We start from the raw sequence: 11,829 nt of genomic DNA on the forward strand, positions 1-11,829 counted from the left end.
GGACCCTGATGTAAACAAGACGAAAGTCTTTCTCTGGTCTGCATCCCCTTAACAATTGTGTGTATTGAGCTGTACTGTATTGTACCCATTCTGCAATCTGTTAATAAAGTTTTCAATCAATTCAATCAGTCCCGTTCTGTCCAGGTGGGGCGAAACATCTCTCTACCCTGCAACCTCGCAACCAACCCAGGCTCGGAGATCAGCTGGTACCGGTACCTACCTGGTACCGGCTTACTGCAACCCCTGTTCACAGTAACCCGAAGCAAATTTAGCAACCCCACAGTCAACTTTCATATCGGTCATGAAGGTCCCATACAGCCGGGAGATATTGGGAACGGGACCCGTCCGGCCAGTTTGGAGGTAGCGGGGGTGAATGAGACAGACACTGGTGTCTATTTCTGTGCTGGATGGTGTGATGGAGTGATGTGTTTTGGGAAAACCATTCGTCTGACTGTCCAAGGTAAGTGGTGTCTGGGATTGCGGCAAATTGACCCAACAGGGGACATTTACGGGGGATTAGAGAGAATGGAATCAAAATCAGTTTTACATCAAAACTCACATCTTCTGTTCTTGTCACAGCATGGAGTGAAATTATTTTGTTCTTGGCTCTTCTTAGCAGCATAAGCAATGGTAAAAAAAGATATTTACAATATTATAATCACAATGTAATAATCACAGTGTGGGTGTGGTGTGTGCAAAACAGCAATAACATATCACTGGATTCCGCAATCACAGGCTGCCAGCAAGGCCAGATTAAGACTTCAGAGGCCCCTGGGCCAGATTCTTGTGGAGGCCCCACCACACACATGTCACACGTGCATGCACGCACAGTGGCGTTTTTATATGTCACTTTAAAAAAATATATAGAATACCGTAATTCCTCTAATAGTAACCCCGGCTTGTATTTGTTTCAACTGTAGTGGATACCAGGCTTGTATTAGGAGGAGGCATGTATAAGAGAGAGGCCTATATTTCTAATTTTCGTATCTCTTTTATTTTTTTTACTGAATGAATGAATGAATGAATGAATGAATGAATGAAAACTTTATTTAACAGATTGCAGAATGGGTACAATACAGTACGGCTCAATACACACAATTGTTAAGGCAGGGGATGCAGACCTGAGAAAGACGTTTGTCTTGTTTACATCAGGGTCCCCCATTTTCAATTCATATAGACATTTATGACATACACAACATACATGACATTTATGGCATAGGGACATATAGGTATTTAGTACTAGTACTAGTGTGTAGTGTGGAGGCCCCTAGTCGCGTTATTTCTAAATGACATTGTAACTGAGGGGTACAATTCCCTGACTGTATTACTAGATATGATACTTACTACCACTACCTTTGTACTTAATATTCGGCCACCCAGTACTCGGCATAAATATATTATGATGAACACTGTCACGTAGATGAAACGGATCCAACACAAATGTACGAACTAGAAATAGGTCTTTATTTCTACACAGCGATGGTGTGTAGAGCAAGCACTTAATCAAATCAATCACATTTATGAATGGGAATTAGTATGCACTTTTATGGCAAGAGTATTCGTCGGTATATCAATAGAGAATGTCCAATCTCTGAAGGCGCAGGTGGTACATATACGACCTGGAATAGTTAAGGAAAAGCAGCAATGATACTTTAATGATTATAGACTGGATACACTAGGGGGGGTTAATCCGGTCGCTTGTAAGCCGACAGGAGTAGGAAGGGGGGGGGGGTAGAATCCGGCTGCCTCATCCGGCCAAGGGTATCCCAGGTGAACCCACTGTAGTGCCGTTCAATGCGCCGGCGATCCTTGGACCACAGATGAAAGCAGGTGGACTCTTTGTGGGCCGGCGTCCTCCGGTCCACGGAGGAGAGACGTGAAGCGACCTCGTCTTGCAGAGCGTCTCCTCACCTTGCGTCCTCTCCAGGGGGGGGGGTTCCAACACACGGCAGTGTCGGGGGTCTTTATCCATGGAATAATCAACGTATACAAAGCATAATCCGTGCCGGGGAAGGCGGGCTGTCGTCGGTAGAATAATCCGGTATACAGGTCCACTCGCTCGTCGGCTCTGGGGCTCCTCGGGTGCAGCTTCACGTGGGGTCAACCACCCTGGATAAGCAGCCAGTTCTCTGCCCGAAACGATGGGGTACTGACTACGGTAGTATTCTCACCGCACGAAGCACTATATATTAACAGACTATTATTAGCTTAATAGACTACGTCCAACTCGACGATATAGTGCCAAATATGACTATTCAAATATGAATATACACGATGTCTCAATACCGATGGTAGGCGAACTTGGCCTTACTCCCACACGTGGCGTCGCGGGGAGGCTTTACGTCTGTGACTCTATTGGAGGGTAAGAAACTGGACTGAAAAGGAAGTCCTACTTTAGTAGCGCAGTATATATACGCACTATGAACAAATAGTCCCATTAGTGGTGCGGTAGCCAGATTCCTACGCGGAACTAGGACTTGTTCGTACATGTTGAGCGGTACGTTTGAACTGGGTCTGGGGGTATGGCAGCCTGGCACCAAGGTCTCGACCAATAGTAGAATGGAGACTATTATGGGATGTTCAGTAGGCTAGAATGGATATTCAATGCATATTGTACAAGGAATATACAAGGGATATCAGGGAATATTAGAGAATATACAAATACAATTAAATATATATATATAAATAAATATATATATTCGGTTTAATCTGGCCCTTCACAACAGCCACCCCCTGATTGGTCCCAGACCTAATCAGTTAAACAGAGACAGATTAATCGCGTTGTCTATTTACACATAAGGGTTTGCTGTAGGGGTCAGTCAACTTCACAAAGTCATAGGGTTATAGGGTCATGGTCATCATCGATTGTGTCTGGGAGTCGGGGCAGTTCTATGAGCCTCGCCACGGGACGGGTGTAAGTGCGACCCTGGACAAGCACTTCAGCTGCTCGGACCTTGCCGTCGGCACCGGTGATCACTTTGCTTACGCGGCCGGCCGGCCACATAGCTCTGGGCAGTGATTGATCAATAATCATGACGACTGTTCCTTCTGTCAAATTGTCTCTCTCCTTTACCCACTTCTGGCGGGTCTGTAGAGACGGTAGGTAGTGCAGTAGGAAACTGCTCCAAAACTTGTCGGCTAATACTTGGCTGTACCTCCACATTCGTCGGCCGTTCGCTTCTTCAGGCCGGTACACTGTCTGGGGTAACGCGGGATCTAGCCGCCCCATCAGGAGTGTGTTGGGGTCTGCGGAGATAACAGTGCTCAATCCACAGAACACATGCTTCTTATTCTCAGCCTCCTCCTGACTGGCTTCCCTCGGGATAGGCGTGGGCCACTCTCCTTCCGGGAGCTTTAGGAATGCTGGGCCGTCACTGTAGACATTGCGACGGGTGAGGTCATCCAGGGGCATCCCCCGGGTGATGACGTCAGCTGGGCTCTGTTCTGTATCAACGTAGCGCCACTCTGTTTCTCCGGTTAACTCTTCGGTTAAGTCTTGAATCTCGGTGACTCTGACTCCCACGAAGACTTTGTACTTGCATGAGTCCGATTTGATCCAGGCGAGTACTGTCGTGGAATCTGACCACAGGATTGTTCTAGACACCGGTATGGTGAGCTCACGTTGGATGAGCGTGGCTAGGTGCGCTCCGGCTAGGGCTGCGCAGAGCTCTAGACGTGGGATAGATTGTTGCTTGCGTGGGGCTATTCTCGAGCGGGCGAGGACAAATGCTGTGTAGATCTCTCCCCCCTTTTCTTGGGCCCGCAAGTAGGCTACTGATCCGTATGCGACCTCTGAGGCGTCACTGAAGACGTGTAAGTCCATTTTACATGTCTCTGGCCTCACCGTGGGTGGGAAGTAGCTTCGGCGCATATTAACGCCTGGGAGTGAGTGGAGCTCCATCTCCCACTCTCTCCAGGTGGATGCAAGGTGTGCGGGAATGGGGTCGTCCCAGCCCTGGTCCTTGTCCCACAATGCTCGTACAATCATTTTTGCCCTGGTGGTGTACGGTAGAATACATCCTAGCGGGTCATATTGTCGGGCGAGTGTTGTATACACACTCCGTCTGGTGGTCGGCGCCGCCGCCGGCCTTCCCTGCTCCGTAGTCAGGGGCTTGTGTCTGTAGTGAAGCGAATCTGTTTTGAATCGCCACACCAATCCCAGGGTCATCTCCTGGGCTTCTCCCGGGATTGTAGCCATCCAGGTCTCGCTGCTGGCTGCCTTGTCCTCGGAGGAGAGGCTGCGCAGTACTTGCGGATCGCTGCTGGCCCACTGCCTGAGATCAAAGCCGCCTTTGATCAATGAGGCGTGGAGTTTAATCAGGAGAGCCTCGGCTTCTTCCTGGGTTGAAAGGCTTTGACAGTTGTCTACGTAGAAGCTGTTCTTTACGCTGTGTCGGACCTCTTCGTCCGCTGCTGGGTCCTCTGCTACATGTTTCTGTAGTGCAAATGTAGCACAGCAGGGGCTGCACGTCGTTCCGAAGGGGAGGACTTCCCATTGGTAGATGGCTGGGTGCTCATCTCCTGGCTTCTCTCTCCATAGGAACCGTAACAGGGGCTTGTCCTCCTCTACTAATCTCACCTGCAGGAACATTCCTTTAATGTCCCCGCTGATGGCCACCTTTTCCTGGCGGAAGCGGAGTAGAACGCCGAGTAGGGAGGGGCCGAGTGTGGGACCGGGCAGTAACTCTTTATTCAGATTTTGGGATCCGATCTGGTAGCTGCAGTTAAATACTATGCGGTCTTTACCGTTGTGATGGACCTTGTGGTGAGGCACGTACCACGATTCAGTGGTCTGGTCAGCCTCTTTAATGTCCATCTTTGTGACGTGTCCCGCTGTGATGAGCTTCTCAATCTCAGCGCGGTATACACTCTCTTGGGCGGGGTTCTTGGCTAAGCGCCGCTCCGTGTTCAGCAGGTACCGTTCTGTGGCGTCTGTCTTGGCGTGGAAAGTAGGCATTCCTTCTCGCCGCAGGAGTGGCGTGGCGTATCTCAACACGCCGTTGACCGGGACTCTCTTGGTCCCTGTCTCGAGGAGGTGAATGGCGTAAATGTCATCTTTAGAGCGAATGTCTTTCTTTCCGTTCTTAAAGGGCATTTGTTCCAAGGTCCATAGCCGCTCTACGTGTTGCAGGAGTGCGGTTTCTCCCTCCGTGACTCGGGAGTGGAGACATCTAGTGGCTGTACTTCGGTTGAGAGATTTGGCGAGCGGGCCTTGGAGAGTCCATCCCAAACGGGTCTCGACTGCTGCAGGACAGCCTCGGGGTCCGGTATGAACCCGGTCTATCGGGACAATGAGGTCTGCATGGTCGGAGCCTATCAACAGGGTCGGCATAGCATTGTCTATGAGCGGGATCGGTAGCTTGCGCAGATGTACATATTTCTCCATCAGCTTGGCGACGGGGTATGTGTACCGCGACAGTCCTATTTCTTGGCTGGTGAAAGCGTCTGTAATCTGGTACCGTCGCTCAGGCTGGCCGCTTGCTGCGATAGAGAATGAGACATTCTCGCCCTTTATCGTCTTCAAATCTCGTCTTATTGTCCGAATTGTCATTTGGGTTTCGCTTCCCCGCAGCCCTAGCTGGGCCGCAGCGGAGGCGAGCAGAAGGGTCTTCTCTGACCCGTCATCGAGGACGGCGTAAGTGTCCAGGACTTTATTCTGGTAGCTTAGTGTCACACGCACTACTTTTAGGAGTACTCGGGCTCCACTGCTGCTGGCGGGATCGATGTACATGACGCTCGCTTTGCTGCTGGATGGTGCGGGTGAAGGGCGCCGTCTGTTACTGTCGTGAAGTATGTCCAGATGGGCTCCATCGCACTTGGTGCACCTTTTCTTTAAGCGGCATTCGGCTGCCATGTGTGAGCGCGCACAGCGAAAACAGCGCTTGTTGGACTTTATCCATTGACTTGCTTCCTCCGCGTTCAGCTTGGGGAAGGAGTCACATTGCGCTAGCCAGTGTTCTTTCTCACAGTAGGGGCACACTATCTTCCACTTCTCCGTTCTGGAGGGGGTACTGTGGCTCCTGCTGCTCGGTACTGACTCCGATTGGTGCATCACAGTCACCGATCTTCTTCCATCATTTAGTCGTCTGGTTCCTTCTCTGGAGCCAGGGGTGCTCCGTCCGAATGTATCTAGCCGTAGGCTGCTGACTTCTCTCGCCAGGAAGTCTGCTAGATCGAGGAGGTTCGGTTCGGGGCCATTCGGGTCTCGGTGGTCTCTCTGTCGCCTAAAACGCTCCTGTCGAGCGGGCGGCAGCTTCTCCAAGATCCTTTCCACATTTGAGTTGGCGTAAAGTTCATGCCTCCCCTTCTCTCTCTGCGCTCCCAACATCCCTACCAGGGACTGCACTCTGATGGACAGGTCGTCCAGTGCTCGATTGTCTATTGCTGGGGGTAAGCGGTCGATGTGTCGGATCTCCTGGATCACGTAATCCCATATGCGCCCATACCTCTGGTCCAATGCTACCAGCGCTGCTGTGTATGGGGTGGTGGAAGTCGCGTAGGCGAGCGCTATATTATGTGCGCGGGGTACCTTTAAGTGCTTCAGTAGGATGGCGTATTTGTGGCGTTCATCCAATACATCCACCAACATGGTCTCCAGACACATGCGGAGTTCTGTATACTGGGCCCGGTTCTCTTGGGTGAAGTCGGGTACCATAGGCGTGCCAATGTATGACGCTGACTGTGGATACATCGGCGAGCGTTGGGGGAGAGGCCTCCTAGGCGAGTCTCCTCCCGCTCCTTGGTATGGGCTGGTACCGGCAGTGTACCATGGCCCGCTTGTCCAGGTGCTGTTCCTCGGTGCGGGTCGTGCGTCGTGCTCACCCGTGTATAGAGTCGGGGGTCTGTAGCGCAGCTCCGCGGGAGTATAGCCTGGGCTGTACCGGACCTCCTGGTCCGGTAGAGTACTGTGCTGTCGTCGGGCGTGGTTCTCCTCCTCTTCCTCTTCGTCTTCAGTTAGGTCATCCAGTGCTTGTAGTCTCTGGTTTAGCCTCTCCACAGGATATGCTGCTCCTTCCCGGTTGCTAGGTCTCGCTTGGACCGGTGGGGGGAGGTGGTCTGTGGGGGGTATAGACCTCGTCTGTTGGTCAAGTTCAGGGTTGTTTACTCGGCTAGGGGATGCCGCCCTGGAGGTGTGTCTAGACGAGTTCCTGGAGCCTCTGGCGGAGGGAGAGGGTGTTGTCCGTCTGATCAGCTGTTCTATTAGTTGCGCTTGCTGTCTGTCGCGCTCTGCGTCCCGTAGAGCACCAGCAGCTGCTCGCTGGCTGTCTGCTCGGTCTCGGGCCACATTCTCTTCCCTCTGAATGCGTCTTATTTCTAGACGTATATGCTCTTCTTCGCTCCGCTGCTGGATCTGCAGTCGGTCGCGTTCAGCAGCGGCGTTCAGGCTGATGAGGAAGGCCTGCTGTAGGGTCCTCTCTGCCTCGCTGGGAGAAGGCGGTTGTATAGGGGAGCCTTCCCTCGGGGTACTCCTTGCGGAGCCTTGGAGCTCTATCTCCACGGTGCTCTCCCCGTCTTCTTCCGTGCCGAGTTCTGTCTCGGTAGCGTTGTATTCCTCCCGGGACTCATCGGGGACTACTTCTTCAGTACTGGCGGGGTGTGAAGTCATGTCTGGTTCCCACTGGTCCCCACCGTGAACTTGGTCAGTTACATTAGAACCCGTAGGGGCCTCTATGGTCGGGGTAGTCTGGGCGTTGGGGTTAGACATACTTTTACTTTCTAGTTTTACCGCGTTTACTGTTAGTAGAAGACTAGGTTGTTGACTGACAGCGTAAGCCTCTAAGTACTGAGGGAGCCGTCGTTCGCGCTGCGGGCGTTGGTTAGGAGGATCGTTTCGTGGAGTGTTCATCATAGGCCATTTCAATATTAATAACACTATATTAATATTACACTAATTACCCTCCGGCTCGAAGGACCAATTGTAACTGAGGGGTACAATTCCCTGACTGTATTACTAGATATGATACTTACTACCACTACCTTTGTACTTAATATTCGGCCACCCAGTACTCGGCATAAATATATTATGATGAACACTGTCACGTAGATGAAACGGATCCAACACAAATGTACGAATTAGAAATAGGTCTTTATTTCTACACAGCGATGGTGTGTAGAGCAAGCACTTAATTAAATCAATCACATTTATGAATGGGAATTAGTATGCACTTTTATGGCAAGAGTATTCGTCGGTATATCAATAGAGAATGTCCAATCTCTGAAGGCGCAGGTGGTACATATACGACCTGGAATAGTTAAGGAAAAGCAGCAATGATACTTTAATGATTATAGACTGGATACACTAGGGGGGGTTAATCCGGTCGCTTGTAAGCCGACAGGAGTAGGAAGGGGGGGGGGGGTAGAATCCGGCTGCCTCATCCGGCCAAGGGTATCCCAGGTGAACCCACTGTAGTGCCGTTCAATGCGCCGGCGATCCTTGGACCACAGATGAAAGCAGGTGGACTCTTTGTGGGCCGGCGTCCTCCGGTCCACGGAGGAGAGACGTGAAGCGACCTCGTCTTGCAGAGCGTCTCCTCACCTTGCGTCCTCTCCAGGGGGGGGGGTTCCAACACACGGCAGTGTCGGGGGTCTTTATCCATGGAATAATCAACGTATACAAAGCATAATCCGTGCCGGGGAAGGCGGGCTGTCGTCGGTAGAATAATCCGGTATACAGGTCCACTCGCTCGTCGGCTCTGGGGCTCCTCGGGTGCAGCTTCACATGGGGTCAACCACCCTGGATAAGCAGCCAGTTCTCTGCCCGAAACGATGGGGTACTGACTACGGTAGTATTCTCACCGCACGAAGCACTATATATTAACAGACTATTATTAGCTTAATAGACTACGTCCAACTCGACGATATAGTGCCAAATATGACTATTCAAATATTAATATACACGATGTCTCAATACCGATGGTAGGCGAACTTGGCCTTACTCCCACACGTGGCGTCGCGGGGAGGCTTTACGTCTGTGACTCTATTGGAGGGTAAGAAACTGGACTGAAAAGGAAGTCCTACTTTAGTAGCGCAGTATATATACGCACTATGAACAAATAGTCCCATTAGTGGTGCGGTAGCCAGATTCCTACGCGGAACTAGGACTTGTTCGTACATGTTGAGCGGTACGTTTGAACTGGGTCTGGGGGTATGGCAGCCTGGCACCAAGGTCTCGACCAATAGTAGAATGGAGACTATTATGGGATGTTCAGTAGGCTAGAATGGATATTCAATGCATATTGTACAAGGAATATACAAGGGATATCAGGGAATATTAGAGAATATACAAATACAATTAAATATATATATATAAATAAATATATATATTCGGTTTAATCTGGCCCTTCACAACAGACATCCTCGACAGCTCTGGTTAAGCTTAGGCACTCTTTCGAAGTTGGTTAAGGTTAGAGTTTGTCTTAGAGCAGGGCGATAGAACGCCAGGTAGTTTGCAGGCTGTTAGACGAGGAAATGGGCAAAGACACAGCTCGTCACGCGATTGGGCAAACATGTCAGTGGCCAATCAGAGAGCGTCAGTCAGTGCCAATCATTCAGTGTCACAGTATGACATCGATCTCCAAAATAAGAAAAAAATAAATAAAATGTGGGGTGACGAGGGGCCTCCAAAAATGTTTAAAATAAAAGTTAAAAAAAAATAAACAAATATTTGGGGCCTCTAGTGATGAGGGGCCTCCAAAAGAAAAGAAAATAAAAGTAAAAAAAATAATAATAATAATTTGGGGCCTCTAGTGACGAGGGGCCTCCAAAAAAATAAAAAATAAAAAATAAAATGTAATTAATTTTTTTTTTTTTGTTTTTGGAGGCCCCTCATCACTCGAGGCCCACGGGCCGCGGCCCGGTCGGCCCGGTTGTTAATCCGGCCCTGGCTGCCAGCCATTAATGTTATTTATTCAACAGCTGAAACAGTTTGTGGCTGGGGTCCTTAATAATCCTGCAAACTTTACTGACACACTGTCATTTGTAACGGTCACTTAACTCATTGACTGCCGGGGATTAGCCGGGGCCCCGCTCTAGCACTGCCACGCTTTAAAGATAGGACTGCATCACCTTGTTTGTAGAGCTATAACTATATTCTATATTATAGCTATGGATACAATACTATGGCCCATTTGACATCACATATCTATCGTTCAATATGTGAAAAAGAATAAAATGTTCCATCCATACGTTTTGTGTTATACCGTGGTGAATATAAGTATGGTTTTAGAGCGGTCTAGGGTAATTCATGAAATGCTGCGTTATAGCCCTACGTCAATTCCACTATAGACGTTGCCATTTCTTGCCTGTATACGCTATTATCCCGAAATCAAATCTATATCATAGGTATTATGTTCCATCATGAATGCATGAAAGGGGGGAGGGGGTCGTTTCTGAGTATTTGATTGTCAGCAACGGCATTCGTATTCAACACTAAAAACTAGGGATGTTCGATAGGCTTTTTTACCGATATCTGATATACCGATATTGTCCAACTCTTAATTTCCGATACCGATATCAACCGATACCGATATATGCTGGGTTTCCCCCCCCAAAAAACGGAATAACTTTAGGTAATTAACATTACATATCTCTTGTCGTGGAATTAACACAACATTATGCATACTTTTCACAATAAATAAAATAAGAATTTGTTGTTACTTGCTTGCCTGGGTAAATAAAAGTTAAATAAATGTAATTTTTTTTATTTTATTTAATTTTTTTGAAAACCGATACCGATAATTTACGCTATTACATTTTAATGCCAATATCGGCCGATAATATTGGTAGGCCGATAATATCGGATATTAAGGCTGTCCCCGAAGCCTGTTTTTGGGATTCGAACTTCGTCAGGGTTTTTCGAACGGACGTTCGAACCTTCGTTTTTAATAAAAAATAAAAGATTTAATAATTTTTTTTTTTTTTAATCATTTCTTTTTCTTTTTATCCTCAAACTAAATCCTCAATTTGAATAAAGTGATTAATCTGATTAAATTAGTCTTTTTTCTTTTATTAAATCAACTTTCCAGCCCCAGACCCAGCCCAGGGAGAAGCCCCAGCCCAACTAAATCAATTAAATCAACTTTCTAATGAATATAACTCATCAGTTTCTTCTACTATAATATTAGTGTAGCCTATTCTTTATCTGCAACTGTGAAGAAAAACCCCATTGGTTTAAACAGAATGAATAGAGAAAAATATATATAAAAAAAAATTATTTTTTATTATTAAAAATGTGAATGTTGATTTAGAATTCGAATGCCAACGTAACGAACGAAGGTTCGAACATTTGGGCTCAGCCCTAATCGGACATCCCTACTAAAAACGCTTATCAACCCGTACTTGTGCTCTATAATGACAATACATTTTAATCTAATCTAAAGGACTCTACCAATCAACATCATTAAGTATAATATGGCTATGGAGTTTAAAAAATCGGAACTATCCCTTTAAGCTGTAAAAGTAGACGGCACAGGTTGTGGCTTGACAGTGGTGAACCTATGTTGTGGAGTGGTGGTGTAGATCAAACAGTTCAGCTCCTTAATTAATTGAACAAAGGTGCTTACAGATGGTGTGGCCTTCGCAGTTTTGGTCTTTACTCTGTCCTACAGGGCAAAGTGCCAAAACTACGACATCCCCTCTGGTTAGTTTGGGCATTTTGCGTGTGTACGTTGTGCTATATGGGATGGCCTGGGAGGACGATGACGTAATGTCAGACCAGGACAGCAGGCTGCTGTCCGTTAGCCTTCGGTTCACTCTAGTGAAGGGCTCATAATTTATTCAGGGTCTGCCAAAAATCAAATAATGACAGCTCTTGCACATACTAGTTACCTC

The 11,829-nt window shown here is 48.1% G+C and overlaps 1 protein-coding gene across 1 annotated transcript in view; it reads left to right on the forward strand.

Annotated features, from left to right (window-relative positions):
• Nucleotides 1-358: 358 nt before the first annotated feature.
• Nucleotides 359-11,829, forward strand: part of LOC311226914 (uncharacterized protein) — a 40,807-nt gene continuing 29,336 nt past the window's right edge. Inside the window, exon 1 of the mRNA XM_084312379.1 lies at nucleotides 359-460. Coding sequence (XP_084168505.1) covers nucleotides 424-460 — 37 coding nt within the window. The 5' untranslated portion in view covers nucleotides 359-423. The remainder of the gene's footprint in view (nucleotides 461-11,829) is intronic.

Source organism: Notolepis coatsorum, assembly GCF_963971535.1.
Source record: "Notolepis coatsorum genome assembly, chromosome: 4".
Classification (NCBI taxonomy): Eukaryota; Metazoa; Chordata; class Actinopteri; order Aulopiformes; family Paralepididae; genus Notolepis; species Notolepis coatsorum.